We start from the raw sequence: 22,629 nt of genomic DNA on the forward strand, positions 1-22,629 counted from the left end.
TAATAATAATAAAGTATATTTAGACTGATTGATTAATCAATGATTGTAATATGAATGATGGATGGTGATGGCTGACGTTGCCACTTTCTTAACCCCAACCTACACCATCAGTCAAGCAATCAAACAAGCAACACAACACAAATCGAATTATTTTTAGTGTTAGTGGGGGTGTGAAGAGGGTGAGCTGATCAAAAAAAGTCTGTGATCAATCGTGTGGGGGTGAGAAACCTACATTGAGGGTTTGATCAGTGTGGGTGATCGAGGCGATCTTGCCCCAATACCCAAGTACAAGGGTACCACCTAGGTAAGTAAAGTTAAGATACTCCCTCTCCTTTTATCTCTTTGACCATGCATGGTAACACCACGAATTGACCTGGACCTGGACTGCTGGGACTTGTCCCATGTATGTATGTGTTGATGATCAAATCAATCAATCAATCAATGATCCATCCAGTCGGATTTGGACAAGTTTACTCTTTTACCAGAATTAAAGAATGAACACGTGGTCCAAGATATTCCTCCAATGCAGGATTCCTCCGTATGTCCAATTCCTTGATGTTGCTCTCATTCAAACTATCCAATAATGTCGTCAACATGTGATCTGGTATGCTTTGCAGATGCCGATGATTATTATACAACGACAAATATTCCAATTGTTTGTTTGTCCTGATCATTGTACACAGAGCTGGAATGTTATGCACGTGAACTGAACCATCAGTCACCGAGAGATGTGTGAGCGAATGCAGTGACTGCAGTATGATGTCGGACAACTCAATGCCTTCCAAGTGTATCCTCTCCAGCTTGTTATTGCAGACACTCCTCAGAGCCTTGGCCAACTGCTGATTGAAATGTCCATCCAATGCCAACATATATTCATCAAGGTGATCGCCATGATTGTTGTCACATCTGTTGATCAGATGTAGATGTCTCAATGATTTATGGTTGGCCAGTACTTGGCTAAAGTGATCAATGTGCCGACTCATTGTCTCGGGGTGGTACATCGGTCCCTCATACTCATACATCGTTGACCTGTAACAATCGTTTTGATTCTCTTCGTCGGCTTCATCACGTCCATGATGATAATATGTCTGGAGTGCGTTCAGTGGCCTGACCTGGTTGTCGTCCAATCCCAATCCATTGTTCTGATTGATCAAGATATCATGATAGAGTATTGTGGCAGTGAGAGATGTGAGACCAATGGAGTTAGCGCCGAGTATTCGGCAAAGGTCGTACAACTCGACAAAGTCATTGCGTATGCTGAGCGACTGGAGGGAGCGCGTGGCCAATTGATTATATAGATAGTGATTGCCGTAGTGACTTGCTTTCTCGTCGACGCTGATGTCCAAATGAGTGAAATGGCTATAAGCCAACTCTTCCAAGACCTCGGTGATTGGATGCTTGTCATGCTTTGACTCGATGTTGAATGTACATTTGATGCTATTGACATGCTTATTCCGTGAGAGCTCCTCGTCTACGAAGCTATCGAGAATTTTCTTTGGATTGACAAGTTCATAATCAACCAATAATGGAGTGCTCCTCATGTCTACATAGCCTACGAGCATGTTTATATATGTGAGAGCAATCTGGAATGCGACGCCTATGATGCGTAGTTTGGCAGAGGTCAAGTTGTGACATTGATCCAACAATAGAGCGTAGTTGTGTTTAAAGTGTTGCCAATTGTCCAGAATGCTTATTTGTTTGTAGCGGCCAATCTCCAAGACAACATGTTTGAGCGTTCGATGCGATATCAGTCTGTAGTCGGGCGCCATACTCGGTCCGCACAGGTTGTTCAACAATATTGATTGATCACAATCCATGTTGATAGACATCTCGCCCAACTCAAATGCACCGTTCACATATCTTTGACATCTGTTGAACCATCTCTTGCAAACCAATGCCAAGTGGATCAATGATTGGTGTTGTTGAGGTACAAGTACATTCACAAATATCTTGTTGTTGTTATTGTTATTGTTATTGTTGTTTCGACTTGTCTTGATGGTATCAGTCAGACTGTTATTGTTGCTAGTTGTTGGGGATAACAACAGAGACAGTATCTTATCTTCAAGTAAATGAGGTAATAAGTTCTCCATCGTATCTAATGTATCTCTATCCATTCTTGGAAAAGGATGAATGACTGTCATGACATGAAGCTAACCCTCTTCTTGTCACTTTCATTTGAGCGAGAATGTATCAATGATAATGTTTATATATTGCATAAATAACAATCAATCAATCAGATCATTGCTTATGATGATGTTTACGTTGACTCTTCTTGTGGAACCTCTTCATACCTAGCACTGCGGCAACACCAACTCCAAGTAACAAGATTGCAAACAAACAAGTTTGGTGCAACTAATCTTTGTACATTGTTACTATTGTTTGTTGAATGAATGAATGAATGAATGACTGCGTTAGTAACCTCATTAACTAACAAAAGTAGAGTAGAGTACTTACTATTCCTTATCACATAGACTATCCTCAATATCATTGATAAATGGTAATAGGTTGGAACAGTTGATGAGAGGTAGTGCCTCGTGTTCCCATAAGGCCTTGATTCGTAGTAGTGATGTGATTCCTTCAACTGCTGCAATACTGGTGTTCCTAATCTGTGGGTTGACGCAGTCATGTTGGCATGCATCCACACTGGCAATATGTTGTACTTTACATGACACAACCTTGCCACCAGTGTTCTGGCATATGTCTGGTGAGTTACCCGAGCTGAATGGACAATCGAGACTCTTGAGTGCAGAGTTGTAGCAACCCACCAAGAAGTCGGTCACGGGCGCCCTGAGGTACAGGACCACGGTCGTGTTGTCACAGTGTGGCATCTTGGAGCAATCCATCACGCTTATCTTCTCTGATGGCTGTTCATAGCCATTGGGATAGTAGTCAAACTGGACATTACACAGGTGACCAATGCCATGGTCGCCACATGCTTGGGAGAATGTCGAGTTGAACATATCGTCGACGGTCGTCACCATTTCGCTAAACAGTGGGATGACCATCGTGTCGTTCTTACATCCGTTGAACGCCTCCTGAATGATTGGATTGGTATAGTTTGATACCGCAGTGCCATTGTTGTAGCGGTCAGAGTAGGTAGTACACAGGTCGGACACCATGAAGTTGCCAGAGTAATGAACACTGAACAGTATCCACATCAGAGGTATGAGGAATACTAACAACACCGCCGAGGCAGCACTTAGTCGATGGCAGTTGAAGATGGAGATGAACAGGAACACACAGGCCAGCATACCAAATGACAGGATGATCATCGTGGCAATGTAGCGATAATGATTATAGCGCTCGGACTTGTCGTTTACCAAGTGTGCATCAGACTGTACATTCAACAGATCATCCATAATCTGATTGAGCTCGTCGTCAAGTTTCTGCTTGGTCTCCTCCGATGAATAGGCCTCAAATCTTTGGAAATCTGTCGAGTTCATCTTGTTATATATATTCATATATCTATTGTATGTATCATCAGCCTTTGTCACCAACTTATGTCCAATCGTATGTAACTGGTCAGTGGTCAACACATTTCCATGTATCGATACAATGAATAGTGGACTAAATGGAATAGAAACGAATGATTATTAGTCAATCATTCAATCGGAGAATCGATCAAACATATCCTAACATACATTGAACATGCTACCAAGATGACGACGACCACTCTAAGAGAACAGACCTGGCAGTTGGAGTATCCTTTCTCGAATTGATGATTGAATCTTGTTCCGGGACAACAGAAACCATCACTGGCGTGACATCCACCAAAGCAGGCCTTGCGTCCAATCCAGAATATTAGGATGATGATAAATAGTATGGCGGCAATCATTAGGGTTACCATGGACAGGAGAAGCAGAGCCTCTCCATATGATCCCCAATCACATGTATCAAATGGCTGGCCACCACAGAAGCCATCTGGATACTTGGTCAACTTGTTGTTGGAAGAAAAATAGGTATACTTTTGTACATAAGTGTATGAATCGACGCCATCAGCTGACAACACTACCATTAGCAACGCCAACAGTATAGCAGATGTGGCAGGCATCAACATTGAAGTATTCTTTAGTTGTGCCATATTGTATATATATATATATATTAAGTTAGGTTAAGTATTATATTTTATATATTTGGAAAGTTGGATTAATTGATTGATTGATTATATTGATTGATTGATATATTGGTTGAAGAGCACCTAATATATGATGATGATGATGAGCATTGGTATAATCAACGGCGAGAGAACGAAGGAAGATGGTAGACGTGGTCGGCGGTAGTCCTCCTCCCTCCCATTACCTCACCTCCTCTCACACCCCTCGGGAACACTCAACCAACCCTTTACTTTATACAGTGAAGACAATCCTTCCGTCCGTCCATTCATTCAATCAATCAATCAATCAATCCATCAATACCTGAAGTAAGTAGTAATAATAAGACTACCTTCTTATTATAAGTGCTATAATAATAGTATGTACACAATAGTGTTGTTTGTTCCCTTGATTATTACATGAATCACACACCATTTCATTCATTTATTCATTCATTCACACGAACCACTATTCTTCTCAACAACAGTCGTGTTTATGATCATTCACACACTCACTCACACATAATGGTCAGATGTGATGTCACATTCACACCCAATCAATCAATCAATCAATCACACATATTTAAACACGTTTAAATAATAACCCTTCCTACTTTCATACTTACTGATTACTCGTCTCTTTGCAATACCAGTAGGGTGTATTATTCATACCCACTTGAAGTACAATCAGTTAAGCAATCTATCAATTAATTAATCAATCAACAATGATGACTGACTCTTGATATCAGTGTTCCTAATCACATACAACGAGTTTGCAAAACATCCCTTCACACAATCAATTTGCAAATTGGTTGAGGGTCCAAATTCAATCACAAAATGAAAGGCAAGACAGGATGACACATTTGATTTCAATCAATCAATTAATCAATCAATTACAACAATGTCAGAGAACTTTACTGTTAATACCTTCTTTGAGAAGATAGCCAAGGGCTTACTAAGATCGGAAGAAGGAGTTGAATATCTTCACAACCACAGAACAGCAAACAAACAATTGATCAACTTTGGAACATGGAAGTTGCTTCAGAATGGATGGGACAACAAATCATGTCAACAACTACCAGAGATGGTAAAGAATTGGTTCCAAACCATGGTGAGTAAGTATTTCTTTCAAACAAAGCGATTGATTGATTGATTGATTAACTTACTATTGGTATAGACAAGGACAGGGCGGTGTTTATTCAAGGCAATGACAAACAAAGTGGCGTCACGTTTGTACATTCAGCAATAAACAGAGTTGTTGAACATCTTGGAAGCAGATCAGATCCTAGTGTCGTCACTCTTGTATCATCAATCAAAGAGGCCCACGAAACTTTACACAGACTCTATCAGGCCACTGCCATCCTATCCAATGTGTTGGTACTCAAACTACACTTTAACATGAGCATGAAAGGAGATATGTTCAAATTGGTTGGTGCTAGTGTACACGTTCTAGAAGGAGACTCCACCATGCCAGTGTTGGACAATAAGGTATCCTCTGGTGTCCTCAAGTTTGAGGGTCGTGAGGTACTCTATAACATGATGGACCTATGGAACTATCTCAAGTCTATGGACTTCACACAGCCTTTCGATCCTGACCAACATTCCAAGTTCATTCAACTGTGCGAGCTCTACTCGACCCCTGAAGAGCCCTTGACTCCAGAAGTTGTCCACCAAGCAATCAAAAAAGCATTTATAGTGGAGGATCTCAACATTGGAAGGAATACCCTGTTCAAGTTAGCTAACAGACACATACGCCACACAATCATATCCAAGTTGAACGAACAACTATGTGGAGGAATTGACTTGAACAATGTCAAGACCTTGTCATTCTTCCAATATCCTTTCTTCCAGGAAGTATGTAGTAATTTTTTATTACATCGATCATTCATTCAATCATTCATTCATACTTACGACAACTTATACTTATATAACTTCAGCCATGCCAATCACTGAAAGGATTGTTAATCAATCGAGTTGTGAGTGCCTACACAACACCAGCGCTGGAGCACACTCACCCGAGCTTCAAAGAGGCTATTGGCAACATCCCAGATATGTTCTATCCAAATGGCAAAGCATCTGAAAGCATCTTAGTCCAATGCCTGGCCAGGATCAACGATAAACTCGTCCTACCAAGGCCAGAGAACTTAAACTTTATTGGAGAGGGCAAAATTGTCGAACCATTGGGGAATGGATTCAGCCTCACTCACTGTGGACATGTATGTATTAATCCCGTTTAACTAACTAAATAATCATTTTCAATTTGATAGTTTGTATACTAAATGTCCTCTATCCATTGATCTAATCAATCGATCAAACAGAAGAAGATCTGGTATGACTTGAGGACAATGCAAAAGGCCAACAAGATCCAACTTCCAGTAGGCCTGGACAGTATCCTATCCCAACTCAATACCGGTCTAGACCCAAAGTATAAGGACATCACTGCCTTTACGACAGAGTTCGAGAAGTTGAAGTTCGCGGACACTGATAAGGACTTTATTATCAACATAAGTGTATTATTGTTACCAATATCGAGCAATTGATCATACATGACTACTTACACACTCAATCAATCAATCAATTATTAATAGTGTGACGCTATAGGGGAGATGAAAACAATTGCCAACAAGTCAATCATGATCCCTATTATGGACATTGCTACCAAAAGATTCGAGGTGAAGATGACGCATCTTGATTTCACCGATACGTATGTTATATTAAACTATCTAAACATATAAATAATAATTAACAACAATTACTACTTACTCCAAATAGTTTATCCAACTTGTGCAAAGATGATCGACAGTCGATAAATAAGAAACAATCATGCCAAGCTATTCTAGAGCTGGCTGGAATTGATAAACAATTCTATTCAGTTGGTGATTACTCTGTCTTCATTACCAAAGATCAAGTATGTATTTCAAACCAATCAATCAATCAATCAATTATTCAAACAACAAATCATACTAATAAATCAATTTTAGATGCAAGTCTTGAAGCAGAAGAACGCCATGATGAATTCTACACATGGATCAAATCGTATCCTCTCTCCTATTTCTTTGCTCAACATCGATCTATCCACACAATCAACACCATACGCCACACCGACCAAAGATAGAACCCTCTACTTGAATGATCCACAAACTCCTTCAAGCTCCAACATCAGTACTCGTTTGGACCTCAACAATCTGAACCAACAACTCCAAAGAAATGCTGAGAGTGCCCAGGCTCAAGACAACCCTTTGACTCAAAGACCTCCAACAACAACAACTACCACTACAACTACATCCAAAGCAACCAACAAATATGTTCTGCCATTGCCGGTGTCCAGTCCCATCAAAGTGCCAAAGAGGGACTTTAATGTTCCAGTGCCTGAGTTTGACCTTACAGAGCCACTGAGTTTCACTGTGGCCAAGATCGGCAATGGAAAGACTATCTTTGATGGTATATATCTATCCGCTCTGTACCAGCATCATGACCTTTTATTGTTCGTATTGAACGATATTTTCCTTAAGAAAGGTAAGTTAAAGCAAGGTGTCAACAACATACTACTCAACAAATACTAATATTAATAATAATACTCCTTACCAATTATTAGAACAAGTTGATGCCAATGGTCGACCACTGGTGGCATCCGGTGCGGCCACCTCTGGCGCTGCCAAGGGGGATGGCAAGACCAACGTGTTTGAATTGTATGTCACAGACTTGGAGCAATACTTGTTGTTCTATTTGTTTATTTTGGAGAGAACAAAGGAACTGAACCAAATGATGGAGAAGTTGATCATGGGGTTGACATCATGTCTCAGAACCTATCAATCACCCAATGTATGTTATATCCAACTTCCTAATCATCCATCAATTAATTAATTTATTGGTCAATCTCAATCTAGCATCCAATCAATAAGGTGTTGTACAAGTCAAGGATTGGTGAGGCATTACTCATTTACTACAACCATCTCCTTACCAACATGCCGAACCAAGTTCGATTCATCAATGTCCTCTCCGAGTTCTTTGTCGAGGCATCCTCCAACTTACCTTTTGTAGATTGGGTATGTACTCATCATTCTTCATCCTAATGAATGATTGATTGGTTGATTTCTAATATCAAATCCATGGTGAATAGATATCCAAATGTCATCGACAAAGAGTACTCCTCTACTCATTGTTGAATGTAAAGTTGTTGGGTCGTGAGTTTGATCGCTCAACGAGGAACCTATTCTCTACACTTGCCAACATCACAAGAAGTGAACAAGTTGTCAAGTTGCTCATCCAAGACAGCATCAAAGACCGCGATAGTCACAATCCCAACGGTCCAATCCCTACTACAGCTGAGATTGTCGACAAGTTTGCCAAAGGTAATATTTAGTCATCAGTCTTGTCAGGCTGCCCCCTCCCCCTGCTCCAACATACAACTAACAACCCTCGTCACGCTATTCATTCTTTCCAGATGAGATGACATTGGTACACATACTATCCTTTGCTGGCAAAGTTGTAGTGAACAATGATGGTGCCAAAATGTTGATCGACTCTGGATTGATCAGCAAGGTTGTCAAGGTACTCGTACTCCGATCGTCAGTATTGACCAGTTCGTTCGCTCAGTTTGTCAATGCCTGCAACCAAAACTGTGATATGGCTGAGCCAATTGGACAACAACTCTCTGGAGTGCTGCCAATAATGTTCTACATTCTCCTTCAGAAGGAAAATGACAACAACATCCATCAGGCGATCTACAAAGCAGTGAAGGAGATGTGGTCCACTACTGTTGTGGCAATGGATTTCACCATTGACCTGCTTCCAGAAGCTCTAAAGACGACACTCGACCAAAGCAAAGCCATGCAAAATCGAGAAGTCAACTTTATATCCCAGCTACAACAGTGGAGAACAAATGTTACTGATCCTGTCAAGAAGGTTATCATGACCAAGTGCCTTAGGGATATGAACAAACGTGGCATCAATTTGTAAGATTGACATAGGTATCCATCCAACAAGAATTGGCAACGTTGCCAACCAATCCAATGCATCCTCCAGCTCTCCAAGGACCCAACCAAACATCCAATAAATGTGTTAGAATCAATGAATCCAATTGCTACAACATCCAATGATAGATTGATTGATCAATGATACGGTAAGGTGTATTCAAGGACTTATACGACTACCATCAGTAGGAGTTGTAGTTGTTGAGGGGGATGTCGATGACGAGAAGGTAGTAAAAGTACTACTAATACTACTATTGATCTCGGCGAAGTAAGGATGCTCCATTGCCTCTCTGGCAGTCATACGCTCTTGAGGATCGTACCTTAATAGCTTTCCCAGAAAGTCTATTGCCAATGGATGTCCAATATCATCGTTCTCATAAGGTATATATCTCTCAAGTGGTTTCCTCGTTGACCTAGGTGTCAGTCAATCAGTATGTTATGTTTGTTAGATTAGATGTCCATCACCAACTCTCGCCTGTCCTTGGGAAACATACGTCTTTATCATATCTTTGAGATGAGGGCCTAGCTCAAGACCATACTTGTCCAAGTACTTGTAGAGGTCTTCGCTTCCCAACACCTTGACTATCTTTACAAGTTGATCGTCATTGTTCTCGCCATTGAAGAATGGGTCCCTGTTCAGGATCTGTTGGGAAGTTGATTAATATAATGACCTGACGGACGTGCTCGAGCCAATGATCTCCATCTCCATCTCCATCCTCAACACTTACCAATCCAGCAAACAAACAACCAAGACTCCACATATCGAGACTGTAGTCATAGTCGTACATGTTGACCAATAGCTCGGGTGGCTTGTAATGCCTTGATGCAACCTTGATATTGTAGTTCTTGAGTGGATGGTAGAACTCGGCCAGTCCCCAATCCAATAGATAGAGTCTCCGGCTTGAATGATCGATTGCAATGTTGTGTGGCTTGATATCTCGATGAATGATGCCCTTGGAATGAGTGTAGTCGATGGCCTTGAGCAACTCAAACATATAATACCGCAGGTCCGTGTCGTTGAGATAGTTGATCAGTTCTCTGATGTCCATGTTGTCGGCCAGTGGAAAGATCAGACTCTTCTTCCTCGATGTTGGGTCTCTGACAATGTCCAGCAACTCGATGATGTTGGGTCCACCCTTTAGATTGCGCAGGATCTTGATCTCTCGCTGAATCTTTTGTTTGAAAACTGGCTTGAGGATCTTGATCACAACGTCCTGTCCAGTCTCGGCATTGACTCCACAAAATACCTCGCTATACTTGCCCCTTCCAACCTTGTTGATAACCTCGTACTTGTCGGGAAGGCTACATTCAAGTTAGTTGATTATCCATCCGGATTGGTTCCACTGATAGATCGCAATGAACACATACCTCCAATCAAGCTTATAATTCTCATATTCATAATACTCGCTCGGTTGCAATGAGTTGACATTGTCATAGACCCTGGCAATGTTCTTGAGTTTCCTGGGCTCAACCTGAACAATGCCTCCACCAACCTGGCTAGTTTGATTGATGAATGAGTTTGATGAGTTGCCCAAGAGTACGGGATTGTCAAAGATGCCTTGATGTCTCACGAGCTTTGACATTGAGACTACAGTCTCGGTGTGATCATTGATGTTGCCGCCAATGCCACTGCTAATCGATGAATGATGATCGCTGAACTGTTCCACGCCACTGATGTAGGCGGCTCGGCCACCGCCACGAGTGATGAGCAACGGTCGGTCCGATGACAACTCATTCGAGCTGGTGGTCCACGAGACGTGACTGTTATAATAGGTGTTGAGTTGGCGGAAGTAGGACCGGGCGATCGCCGTCGACAGCGGCCTCGTCGACCAAGGCATCAGTGAGCGGGGTTGTCCAGTGACCTTTCGCGTCAGGCCCGCCAAGCACATTGAGCAGGCGGTCAAAGCATTTCCAAATGTTACAATGAACCATATACCAACAATATACAAATATATCACTCTAATAATTAATTGTATATGGTTCATATCATCTATATATATTTATCTTTATCTATATATATTACAATTATTACAATTACAATGCCAGTGGCAGTCTGCTTCTATATTTGATAATGATGATTGATTGATTGATGTTTGATTATTATTATTGTACACGTAGTCATGTATTTGTAATACATGTATGTGAATGAATGAATGAATGAATGTGAATGTGAACTTGAAGGCCGATGTGTTACTAGTGTGACTCATTCATTCTTTCACTAAGTCACAAGTTGAGAGATGTACCTGGGGCTGGCGGCAAGCAACTTCATTAGTCAAGATCGCAACAACACGCCCCACAGTCCCGCGCAATCTTTGATGTTTTCGAGTGAAACGTCCAAGATTACTTCAAAACGACAATTCGCTGGACCACGGGTGTTGTTCATATTCATAATAAATAATCTTGGGATTGGGCACTCCATCTACCTTTGCCATCGATTTCCAAATTGGTCAACGGACTGATCTATCATCCAATCAATCAACTTTGGTCATATTACTATCGACAACATTCAGTTCCAAATCAGTAAGTCATTAATATATTCAATCAATCTATCGATCAATCAAACAGTCCACCAATATATATATTATATTAAATTAATTACTCATCCTGCTATATATCGGATATGATTGTTGTTGTTGTTGTTGTGGGAGTTGTTGTTGGAGTTGTTGGGGATGATCATATTCGAATGAAGGTGTCCAGATGAGTGTGTGTACCGTATGAGTGGCGGATGATTGATTGATCAAGTTGATCAAGTTGATCAAGCAGATGGCAACAACTTCATAACAAACTCATATGCTACAAATGTTGCACCATTGGCTGGGAAGGTTCGAAGCAGACATGGCGTGAATCCTTTCCAGAAGCCCTTGAGTCCATCGACGGCGTAGATCTTGCGCGCACAATCAATCATTCCAGTGTAGCGAGGTGGTTTCTCGCCGGACGGCATGGTCATGATGCGACTGCGTATCACGTCGAATGGGAAGTTGGTGCACCAGAAGCCGGTGCCCGCGATACCTCCGGCCAAGAAAGAGCGGCCCACTGTCATTGTGCCGTCCTCGAGTCGAAGTGCGCGGTTGGCCAACTCGTAGCATCCAAAGTATGCCCACAGACTCGTTCGTTGAAATCCAGTGGGTATGAATGCGCGATACAATCCAACAATTCCCTCGCTCTTCAATGTCTTCTTAATGCAATCAATCGGTCCATTATACAACTTGATACCAGAGTATTGTACCTGAAGTTTGGATTTGACTATGATTGATTGGGTTGGTGGTGATGTGGGGTGATGGGGTGGTTGGGGTGGGATGATTCCAGGTGATGGTCAGGATCATGATCACACTCATACTCAATCACTCGTTCAATCACTCTCGCTCAATCAATCACTGATTCAAACATACCAGTCTCTATTGGAGTTGCAACGAAGCTGACGACCCAACCTGTGATCGCACCAGAGAGCATGATCTCAGGTACACTGATTGGAGTTGTAATATCTGGATGTAACTTCTTCTTTACAATCTCCATCGTACCAAACATACATGAGTTGATAATGCTCATGCCAACCATTGGTGGAGTAGCTCCCTACATTTGAAATATGATGTATGAGTATAATGATCAAGAATGATGGATTGAATAAATGAATGAGGCATACTTTGTAGAGAGCTAGTACACCTTCTTCTTTGATGGTTGTGGACAAGCAATGGGTCAGTCCTTTGAATCTACCGGTGGTTCCCTCGGTTTGTAGTCTGACTTTCAATGTGTCGAAAGGATGACCGGCAAGAGTACAGGCGACGCCAGATGCAGCGCCTCCAATAAAGTTCCTAACTCTATCACGTGTTTGTTTGTCCAACTCTAAAGAATGCATTGCATTTATCTTTATCTAAATATATATAAATAATGTTTCAAAGAGATACAAGAATGAATGAATGAATGATTGGAATGAAATGATCATCATCATTTTTTTCACAAGTTTGACGAACTGATCAAAATATCTCATCAGACAATGAATGAGTGACAGTATTTGTTTAACTTTAAAGTCAATGAAGGTAATAAATTAATTAATTATCTATTTAATAGTAATATTTAGAGTTATCTATTTCCCAAATTGCTGAGTATACAATTGTCGTCTTTATTTGAAGGTAATTAGATTGATCTTTCAACAAAGTTCCCAATCGAACCAAACCAGGGTTACTTTGAGCATCACGACAACAAAGTATCCACAAAAATGGAACAATGGTTTTTTTAATGGCACAAGGGGTAATGCATGGGGGAAGCCTAAACCATCACTTGTGTTTGATTCTTTTCCATCACAACACTGTTCCAAATCAATCAAACATTTCATTCAACACACATCCTTTCATTCATTCAATCAACACATCCATCTCTGACTTTGTTTTATTTGTTTGATTCGTTCACATTCCCACACACATACTCACATTCATTCAATCATTCAAGAGATAATAGACAGACAAGTGAGATAAAGTTATAAATATATAAATATATATATATAAAAGTTGGAATAGATAAGAACAAAGAATGTCATTCTTAAAGAAGAAGACATCGTCAATTATATTTGGCGTCATTATGTGTGTACTGATGGTGGTGTTACTACTGGAGTTACTACAGAATAATACACAGTACGATAAGACACAGCAACAGAAACAGCAGCAGCAACAAAAGCAAAAGCAGAATCAGATGAGATCAGAGATTGGCTTTGGTGAGAGCAAGTTGGAACAATACGATATAGAGTCTGTCGTCGGTAAATTGATTATCGATGATGAAGGTAGTGTCAATGCCGACGTCGACGAGGACCTAGATGAGAATATGAAGGACAGACGAGAGGACATGTGCTACGAGGAGAAGGTTTGCGAAGCCGATGATTATAAGGATGATGTCGAAGGTCTGCCGTCAGATCAGACGCAGTCAAGTCCAGATCCAGCGCAACAAAAAGTTGGCACGGCAACACAGGACGCTGGTGCCGATGACAAAGACGACGATGACAACACGTCAACAGAGTCTGAGTATCGTAGGATACCAAGGCGCAAGTAAGATCTTAATAGTGTACAATCAATCAATCAATCCATCCAACCACCATCATTCAATTCATTCATTAATCATCATGATGTAGACAACCACTACAACAAGCGAAAGACTCCACAATCACAAGGTGTCTTATGTAGTAATCCTCCTCTCCTCCATCCTCCATCCATACTCCTCCCCCAATAATACCTCTTGTTATGTTGTGTTGTAGATCACTCAAATCAACGTGATCGCGCGCGAACTACAAGGCCAACAATCAATCCATCCAATCGTTTTCCCCATCCATTTACCTCTATTGACTTCATGTCAATAACCAAGTATACTACTCCTCCCCTTCATCCTTCTTCTTCCTCCTACTCTCTCTTAATTGACATCAATCAATCAAATCAATATTAATAATAATAAAGTGTAATGCTATACTTTATAGTTTACTTTACAATCCCCTGGAACTATTCCACTCACCAATCAAACAATCATCGATCGACTACTTTTGGAAAAGGATATGTTGTTTATAAGAAGGGCTGCGTTTATTGAAGATATATAGTCGACTAGTACTACGCTGCTTAGTTGGAGAAGGTACGGGCTCTCTCGAACTTGTTTCCGGCAGAGCGGACGTATGGACGAGCAGTGCTGCCTGGGAGACCTGGAGCACGACCGAAGTGCTTGTAGACAGTTCTGGCCTTGGTGACACCCTTGAGCAGGAAGGTGTTGTTTCCTCTTGGTCTGATCAGAGCGAACTGGTCAAAGGTGAGGGCTCTGCCGCCAGCCTTGACGATGCGGGCACGAACCGACTCGGAGAACTTGAGGGCGACAACAGTCATGTTGGGGACGTCCAAAAGTCTCTCGTCGTTGACGACTGGGCCAACAATGACGGCGATCTTGCCAGCCTTTCTGTCCTTCATGGCGTTGGCGATTCTGGAGATCGAGACGGCGACCTTGTTGGTTCTGGTCTGAACAAGACGCTTCAAGACGATCTTGTTGAACTTGGATCCAGTTCTGCGAGCCAAGAAAGTGTAAAGCTGTTTGTTGTTGTTGTTGTTGTTGTTTGTGTCAGTATATCGCTTGTTATATATGTCCAACTTTTGTATGATTGAATGATTGATTGATTGATAAATCGATCGAATGATTGTTATGTCCTCATTCTCGTAGTAATCCATCCTGTAAACATCGTCTGTGCGTGACAAAGTGTCGCTTTAAGTTGAACCTGTGATCTGCTTCGTATTCATCGCAACTCGAAGTCTCCAACCAATCAATCAATCAATCAACTAATCTGTTGAGTCTTACCTTGACCAAGAGCGAGAGGTATGGGTTCTTGCTGACGAGGTGCTTTCTGCCGGTCTTACGGGCGAATCTGTTTGATCTATCAACGGCCTATTGTTGTGATAGAATGTTAGCGAGAGCTTCGTTTATCTGTCAGCTTGTCATCGTTTGCCCTCATCATCACAGCTGTTGATCGATAGTATCCAAAAGGAATGATTGAATGAATGACCTGTCTTTCAGTTCTATCGAATCCTGTTGTTGATCGCTACTATCCAGAGGTGATGATGATAGTCCAACGATGACATTGATGAGATGTCAATGAATCTAATCCATACCATTTCTTATATATTCTTCAATAATGATATTGGATATGGGGGGCAAGAGATGAGAGATATCATAGTATGGCCTGCAATCACAAGGCCACATTCGTTGTGGTACACCTCGTGTTGCATATTTTGAAAATTAAATTAAAATCAAATGTTTTGATTATCACACACTCTTAGAGTAACGTGACTCCATTCTCAGCTTCAAATCTTGGGTTGATCAATAAACCAAACAAATACAATCAATCAAAAAATAATATTTATTCATAATTAAAATAATACAAGTATAACCTACAATATATAAAATATTATTTATAACATTATGGACAAGTTTGGATAAATATTTAAAGTGATGGAATTCTATTTGATTGAAATTAATTGAACAAAGTGATTAATTGGATGATTAGATAAGAGAGAGATAATTATATTATGTTGTTGTGAAATATATAAAGGTATTTATTTGATGTTAAAATGAATCAAGTCTTCTTTGTGTGAACTATGAGTACATTGATCGGGTTGAAGAAGAAGAACAGTGAATGACAATGAAGTTGACGAAGATGATCAGAACAACCACTCAGAGTTTGTTGCATGAGTGACATAGACCAAAGTGTTGGACCTCAATCTCTTGGGGATCTTCCAGTACTCCTGGACGATGATGTCAGCAGCAGTGGACGATGTTGTCCATATGTAGAGAATTTGCTTCTCCCACTTGTCAATGACAGCCTCGGATGAAGCCAATACTCCAAACAACTTCTTGTAGAGCAACTGTCTGGCGTACTCTGGGGTGAACACCGCCTTGTACTTCTTGCCCATGAGATCAAAGAAGTTGATGATTCTCACGACACTGACTCCAATGTGGTGGCCGTCGAATGTCACGGAATAATCGGTGATCTTGGAGCCCGGCAAGTACTGGATCTCAGTCTCGGTGCTCTTGAGCTGCGCACCAAACACCTGGTGCAGCACTTCGTAGGACAACACCTCGGACCACACAGAGTTACCTCCGGCGTTGGGTGTCTCCAGGATGCGTCGACCTCCATTCGACAACAGGAACAAGTCGGGCTGGTTGACCAAGGGCTCAAAGTGGTCGACGATGATGTCGCCGCAGTGCGTATCGAACATGCAGTTGTTGAAGTACTCAGTGTTCAGAGCATTTCCATAGACATACCAGGTGGACTTGATGGCGAGACGCGGAGCGGCGGAGGGGCGGTTGTATGTGTGGGTCTTGGTGCACGGGGCCGAGCACTCCTCCATGTCGTCATCCTGGCAGGTCTCCAAGCTGTGCATGAATTGCTCCAATGTGCGGTACGTGATCATTGGCTGACGCTTGGTGACCACCGCATCTGCCTTGTCAGTCGACTCCTCGAGCATGCTAAAGTCGGCGAACCAGTCGAAGAAGCACTGGTCGTCCTCTGCAGTGTCGACCGATGCCGTGTTCGTCTGGCAAAAGGCGGAAATGGTGTCAGCCTGCTCGGTGGTGTGCGTCGCCGGCTGGGAAGTGGATATCCTGGTCTTGGAAGTGAGCGAGTCCTTGCAGTCATTCCAGGGTACGAGTTCATGGATCCTACACGACGTCGTAGTCAATAACGAGCCGGTAGAATTCGAACGTTGTCTCCTCAACGATCTCTTAGACCATGATGGAGCCAAAGTTGAACTTGTTGTTGCAGTTGTTGACATTTGGTCTGCAGTTATTAACTCTGTAATTGCGCTGGTCGACTTGTTTAAGCTGCTGCTGCTGTTGAGACGGTTGTTGTTGTTGTTGGTAATAGAAGCAGCACTCGAGCCCAATGTAGGAGCCACTCTTAAAGTGATGCTTATCGCTCTGCCAGAGACAATCACAACAATCTGGAAGTGGTAAAACTGCCAAAGAGTCTGACGCTGCTGATGCTGATGGAACTGCTGCTGCTGACACTGTTGGCACGTCTGGTCGAGGTACAACTGGAACTCGTCGTATAGGGCTAGGAACAATAATAAAGCCGATATCGGAGCCTCTGACAAAGCAAACACTGTCAAAGGAGCGGCGGGACGACGAGGAACGTGAGGAGGAGCGCAGTCGATGCAAAACACGTAGGTTGCCCTCAGTGCCCTCGGTGCCCTCGCCCTCAAAGCGGTGCTCGCTGCAGCCACGAAGAAGAGAGGAGCCCTTGGCAAAACAAGCCTTGGCAGCGGCATGTTCGTCGGACATGTCAAAAACACAGCTTGTGCTTGTTGCACTGCTTGTCCTACTCGTTTCCGGTGTCTGGACTTGATGCTCCATGAAGACGCTCTCTGGACATTCCAGCCTGACTGTACTGTTGGCAACAGTCTCCGTGGTATGATGTGCGGAACTTTCAAAGTGCTCCGCGGTGACCAAAGAGGTGGTTGTCCAATGAGTAGTGGAGTGGGCGGTGGTAGTGCTGGTGCTGACACTTGTGACCAACGAGTTGGCAGTGTTGGCGACGGTGGGACACATTTGGCCCTCCGTGGCAAAGGCGGACATCGAAGCGACCAACTCGTTCAACTCGTGGTTGTTGTTGACACGGAGTGGAGTGTCCAACACAATGAAATTGTCAGCGTTGCAAGTTGCGTTTAGCTTCTTGGCCAAAGTGATTGGGACCTGGACTGGGACAAAGACGGTGATGAAAGTGTTCTCGTTGGTGGTTGTTGCGTTCATTGTTTGGGACATTGCTTGATTGATTGATTGATTAAAGTTGGTAATTAATTAATTGACTTTGATTGATTGGATTTGATTGACTTTAGTTGATTGGATTTGACTTTGATTGATTGATTGTTTTGAGAGAATCGAGATTAGCTTGGCTGGGGCTGACTGATTGACTTTGATTGGCTGAGGGATTGCTGAGAGGAAAGGGATTTGGATTTGCTTTTTAAATGCTAGAGTTTGTTGTTGAAGTTGTTCCGCAGACGAGTAGTAAATATCATATTAATACAAGTACAACAAATAATTATCTGATGATGATTGAATGTCTTTGTTTTGGAAACAAGTGGTACCGTCAACTTACCTCTTATTAATACTTTGTGTATGCTATTATTTGCACAAAGAGAAGTGATTGGTGAACTGAGCGTAGCTTTGCAACTGGGAGGAGAGTGAGAGTGAGGGTAAGAGTGAGGGAGGAAAGTTGGAAATTGAGTAATAATTAAATAATATTATTATTATTAATTCATTCAACACTCTCACACACACTAAACCTTGAAAGGTTGAACAACATCATCTGTTTGTTTCTATTTCACACACACACTTTGTGTTCTTTCTCGCATTATTCAAACTTATTTCTCAACAACTAACTTTAGTTTGATGAGTGTGTGAGTGAGATGGAACAGACGTGGATCTTTGCATCTGCGCGCAAGTGTGGACCACTTGTGCATAAGCAACTACTACTATCTGTCAGTTGTTTATGATGATGTCATTGTAGTCATAGTTGTTGTTGTGGTCATAGTTGGATAGCAATGGAGATGAAGAGTCGACATAATAGCTGTTGCTGTCTTGGTCATCAACAACGGGATGAGAGATTGGTTGAAGTCTAGACTGTTTGTAGATGTTGGTTCGATTGTGTAGCCAGCTAGAGGTGAAGAATATTGTGAAGCCAATTGATAGAAGTAATAGACAGCTGCCAAAGTATATGAATTGATGGTTGATGTTGAGGTCGAGCATCTTATTGCCCACCGACAATTGTATAATCATTTGCACTGCCAATGCAATCATAATATTGAATGAGAACAATAGTCCAATACGTGATGATAGTCTAGAGATAGAGTAAGTATATAGGTTAGTAAGTAAGTAATTGTAGGATGATGTATGGACTACTTACTTCTTTGCTATCTGTACATTGACAATTGGAGACATAAACTCAAAGCAACAGTTATATATTACAAAGCAGATGGTGCTCACGTAGATGTTTGGTCCAATGCCCATGATGATCAATAGGATTGAACCAACCAGGCCAAACAAGACCAGTATCAAGTTCTTAATGTCATTCTAAATGTACCATTGTCGTTAGCAATCAATCATACCAATCAATCAATTATCCTCGTCGTGACTTAAACATACAATTTTGTTTCCAAGTCGAGCTGGAATCGTTGTTACAAAGGCAGCAAAGAAGTAGGCACTGGATGAAATGTATCCATTCCAGTTCTGTTCATTGCTAGTCTCGAGGAATAGTGATTGCCAGTCTGGTACATCAACAGAAAGTTAGTATCATTGCCAATGATCATGATCAATCAATCAATCATATAACATACATGTGAGTACAATCTGATGAATGGATATTGCGACACCGCTCCATATGTACCAGTGAAGGATATCGGTATTGCGATAGGCCTGTCGTAGATCGATGAGGAAACAACGAAGTTGGAATCTTGTTTCCACACGATAGTTGTTGAAGGAGAGTGCGATGACAAGTGATGCAATGTTGGTCGCCAATGCCATGCAGAGCAAGGTGACGAGTGACACACGGTTCACCAGTAGCTGGCCAAGAAGGCCAGATGACACCACTCCTACGATATAGCCAACATTGACACGGCATGCCATCTGTTGATACTCGTCAGGCTGTAGACTAAAGTATATATATGCCAAAAAGACGATGTATGCAGCAAATGACATACCATCCGTAACCTGCTCGAATATAAGCCATCCAAGATTACTTGTGGACAATAGAATGATGGTTGTAGCCACCTTTGCCGCCATTCCAATGATGATTACAAACTAGTTGTATGGATTGACGTCAGTTCCAATGATCAATCAATCCAATCCTGTCCAATCCAATCTAATCTACCTACTTTGTAACCGATTATCTCGCCGAGGAATCCAAAGATGAGTAGGAAGCAGAAGTAGGCGTATGTCCAGGTGGGGAAGATCTCCTGGTAGACTACACGCTGAGGGACGTGTAGTACATTTGTGAGATAGTCTACTAGATAAGGCTCGCTTGGATCAAAGGAGAAGAGGAAAGAGAATGTACAGTATAATATGAATGGCTTCAGCGCTGTCCATTTGCCATGACATGAAAGTAATCTACTCTTCCTCTTCTCTTGATCAGGAGGTTGTTGAATCAATGCTGTACTACTACTAATGTTGTCTATATTATCATTATTATTGATTGCAACTTCATCGTCTTGATGGACTTCTTCTTGTTGCTCGATTCTTTCTTGTTGATCAATCTCAACATAGTCTATGTTGTCCATAGATGTCGTCGACATAACCAAGACTATAATGTTTCAAGGAGCAACCTATCTCTTGTCAATGGTTGGCCCGAGGCAACATAAAGTAATGGCCTTGGCAATCTGTAGATATATTATAAGTAAGTAAGTTGGTTGTTGTTGTGTTGAGCAAACGAAACAATGAATCGCTCGGCTCATGTGATAACCCCAATGAACATTCAGTGATTCACTCATGCGATTCTCATCGACTGCTTCGAAACGACTTTTGCGTCTTTTGACCATTTTAGTGATGTTACAAGACAGAGCGAGATATAAATCTGGGTTGGGATTGTATCCCGCGACCTTAATTATAATTATAAATATAATTTAAAGGTCGACGTTGATGATGAACATCATCTTATCTTATCTTTATAATAATAATAAATGAGGTAATATCTATCTCTTTGATCCCCATTGAAACAGGCTATCGATATCTTCATCACCTTCATCTTCTTCATCGTCATCATCACTTTCATAGTTACTCGCTACTACTGTTGCTGTTTGTTTTGTTGTTGTAGTTGTTGTTGTTGTCGTCCCTACAACTGCCTTGTTGTTGGGCTTTGTTGCAGCAATCTTTTGTATCTTGGACTTGAGCCGTCTGATCTCCAACATCTTTGACGACACATCCTTTTGTTCCAAATCCTCCAACTGATTCCATAGTTCATCTTCATTAAGTGATTCTTCTTTGTTCGCATCATTATCATTATCATCTTTGTTATCCTCTATTTGCTGTTGTAGTTGTAATAGTGTACTGTTATCATTGACATTAAGTTGTACTTCTTTGATTGCCTCATCATATTCTTTCATTCCAGCACTATTATTGGGATTGATTGGACAATGTCAGTCATTACACTTCCATACGTTGTATTGAGTTGGATGGTACATACCTTAACTCCTCCTCTCTCTGTACACTATCTTCATGATTGGCTGCAGCGATGGCTTCGTTTGGATCATCAAAGAAGCCCTGTGGCAGTTTGCTGGTTACTTGATCATTTTGTTGCGCTACCTCTTCATCTTGTTTATCACCATCTCCATCTTGCTTTCCATGGTCTTCACCATCACTCTCGTATGAACTAAAGAAGTCGCTTGGTAGTCCTTTGGGTATGTTGTTCGTCTCATCCACCTCATCCTTTTCCACCTTCTTGTTGTTTGAGGATGATGTTTGTGATGATGTTGTTGTAGTGTCGGTCTTTGTCTTCTTTGAGGGCGCCTGAGTCGATGACGTCTCTTCAATTGATCGTTTAACTTGGTTGTTTGTTGTCTGGTGTGGTTGTTGTGTATTTGGCTGAAGATGTTGTTGAAGTGCATCCTTATGCTTCTTTGAATTACAATGAGCCATCCACATTGATTCATTATTGATGTTCATACTACATAATATACATGATAGCTTGCCAGATGTATTATATCTACATACACATCATATAGTTAGTTCATTTATCTTTCCTCAATCAATCAATCAAACGATCTTGACATACTTTGCATATGGCGAAGTGATCTTCTGTGATGCTGCTGCTGACTTGTCTGATGAGGCAGCCCTTGCCTTGTTCATCATTGCCCTCAGATCATTCTTTGTCGTACTCATTGTTGTAATTATCTGTATGTTTGATTGATTGATCGCATGAATGAATGAATGATGGGTGTTTTGTAAAGACGATTGATGAAGTTCAAATAATCAATAAGATGACTGTTAATGTTGGACATGGTAGGTAAGTTGGAAGGGATATAAAAGCACATGTTATTATATTAGGTGTGTAGGTAGATGGGAAGC

The 22,629-nt window shown here is 41.5% G+C and overlaps 10 protein-coding genes across 10 annotated transcripts; 2 read left to right on the forward strand and 8 right to left on the reverse strand.

Annotated features, from left to right (window-relative positions):
• Nucleotides 1-470: 470 nt before the first annotated feature.
• SAMD00019534_016700 (hypothetical protein) lies at nt 471-1,769 on the reverse strand (the record flags this gene model as incomplete). The annotated part of the gene is made up of 1 exon (XM_012902261.1): nt 471-1,769. One exon carries the CDS (start codon nt 1,767-1,769, stop codon nt 471-473), a length of 1,299 nt encoding a protein of 432 aa, XP_012757715.1.
• Nucleotides 1,770-2,257: 488 nt separating this feature from the next.
• SAMD00019534_016710 (hypothetical protein) lies at nt 2,258-4,051 on the reverse strand (the record flags this gene model as incomplete). Its single annotated transcript, XM_012902262.1, has 3 exons — nt 2,258-2,372; nt 2,455-3,567; nt 3,642-4,051. 3 exons carry the CDS (start codon nt 4,049-4,051, stop codon nt 2,258-2,260), a joined length of 1,638 nt encoding a protein of 545 aa, XP_012757716.1.
• A 940-nt stretch (nt 4,052-4,991) lies between these two features.
• Nucleotides 4,992-9,049, forward strand: SAMD00019534_016720 (hypothetical protein; the record flags this gene model as incomplete). The annotated part of the gene is made up of 11 exons (XM_012902263.1): nt 4,992-5,205; nt 5,268-5,944; nt 6,028-6,306; nt 6,409-6,600; nt 6,679-6,794; nt 6,863-6,998; nt 7,072-7,606; nt 7,686-7,912; nt 7,978-8,136; nt 8,211-8,442; nt 8,535-9,049. 11 exons carry the CDS (start codon nt 4,992-4,994, stop codon nt 9,047-9,049), a joined length of 3,282 nt encoding a protein of 1,093 aa, XP_012757717.1.
• Nucleotides 9,050-9,226: 177 nt separating this feature from the next.
• SAMD00019534_016730 (hypothetical protein) lies at nt 9,227-11,048 on the reverse strand (the record flags this gene model as incomplete). The annotated part of the gene is made up of 4 exons (XM_012902264.1): nt 9,227-9,476; nt 9,558-9,706; nt 9,792-10,365; nt 10,432-11,048. Coding segments are annotated over 4 exons (1,590 nt in total), but the record flags the coding sequence as incomplete, so codon positions are not given.
• Nucleotides 11,049-11,818: 770 nt separating this feature from the next.
• On the reverse strand, nt 11,819-12,916 carry SAMD00019534_016740 (hypothetical protein; the record flags this gene model as incomplete). The annotated part of the gene is made up of 3 exons (XM_012902265.1): nt 11,819-12,306; nt 12,453-12,633; nt 12,704-12,916. 3 exons carry the CDS (start codon nt 12,914-12,916, stop codon nt 11,819-11,821), a joined length of 882 nt encoding a protein of 293 aa, XP_012757719.1.
• A 671-nt stretch (nt 12,917-13,587) lies between these two features.
• Nucleotides 13,588-14,100, forward strand: SAMD00019534_016750 (hypothetical protein; the record flags this gene model as incomplete). The annotated part of the gene is made up of 1 exon (XM_012902266.1): nt 13,588-14,100. One exon carries the CDS (start codon nt 13,588-13,590, stop codon nt 14,098-14,100), a length of 513 nt encoding a protein of 170 aa, XP_012757720.1.
• A 554-nt stretch (nt 14,101-14,654) lies between these two features.
• On the reverse strand, nt 14,655-15,870 carry SAMD00019534_016760 (hypothetical protein; the record flags this gene model as incomplete). The annotated part of the gene is made up of 3 exons (XM_012902267.1): nt 14,655-15,170; nt 15,376-15,462; nt 15,847-15,870. The coding sequence occupies 3 exons, from the start codon at nt 15,868-15,870 to the stop codon at nt 14,655-14,657; spliced, it is 627 nt and encodes a 208-aa protein (XP_012757721.1).
• Nucleotides 15,871-16,235: 365 nt separating this feature from the next.
• On the reverse strand, nt 16,236-18,324 carry SAMD00019534_016770 (hypothetical protein; the record flags this gene model as incomplete). Its single annotated transcript, XM_012902268.1, has 2 exons — nt 16,236-17,297; nt 17,368-18,324. 2 exons carry the CDS (start codon nt 18,322-18,324, stop codon nt 16,236-16,238), a joined length of 2,019 nt encoding a protein of 672 aa, XP_012757722.1.
• Nucleotides 18,325-19,053: 729 nt separating this feature from the next.
• SAMD00019534_016780 (hypothetical protein) lies at nt 19,054-20,861 on the reverse strand (the record flags this gene model as incomplete). The annotated part of the gene is made up of 5 exons (XM_012902269.1): nt 19,054-19,411; nt 19,478-19,644; nt 19,717-19,838; nt 19,908-20,370; nt 20,445-20,861. The coding sequence occupies 5 exons, from the start codon at nt 20,859-20,861 to the stop codon at nt 19,054-19,056; spliced, it is 1,527 nt and encodes a 508-aa protein (XP_012757723.1).
• Nucleotides 20,862-21,257: 396 nt separating this feature from the next.
• Nucleotides 21,258-22,443, reverse strand: SAMD00019534_016790 (hypothetical protein; the record flags this gene model as incomplete). The annotated part of the gene is made up of 3 exons (XM_012902270.1): nt 21,258-21,675; nt 21,749-22,267; nt 22,337-22,443. The coding sequence occupies 3 exons, from the start codon at nt 22,441-22,443 to the stop codon at nt 21,258-21,260; spliced, it is 1,044 nt and encodes a 347-aa protein (XP_012757724.1).
• Nucleotides 22,444-22,629: the final 186 nt, after the last annotated feature.

Source organism: Acytostelium subglobosum, assembly GCF_000787575.1.
Source record: "Acytostelium subglobosum LB1 DNA, scaffold: scaffold3, whole genome shotgun sequence".
NCBI lineage: Eukaryota > Evosea > Eumycetozoa > Acytosteliales > Acytosteliaceae > Acytostelium > Acytostelium subglobosum.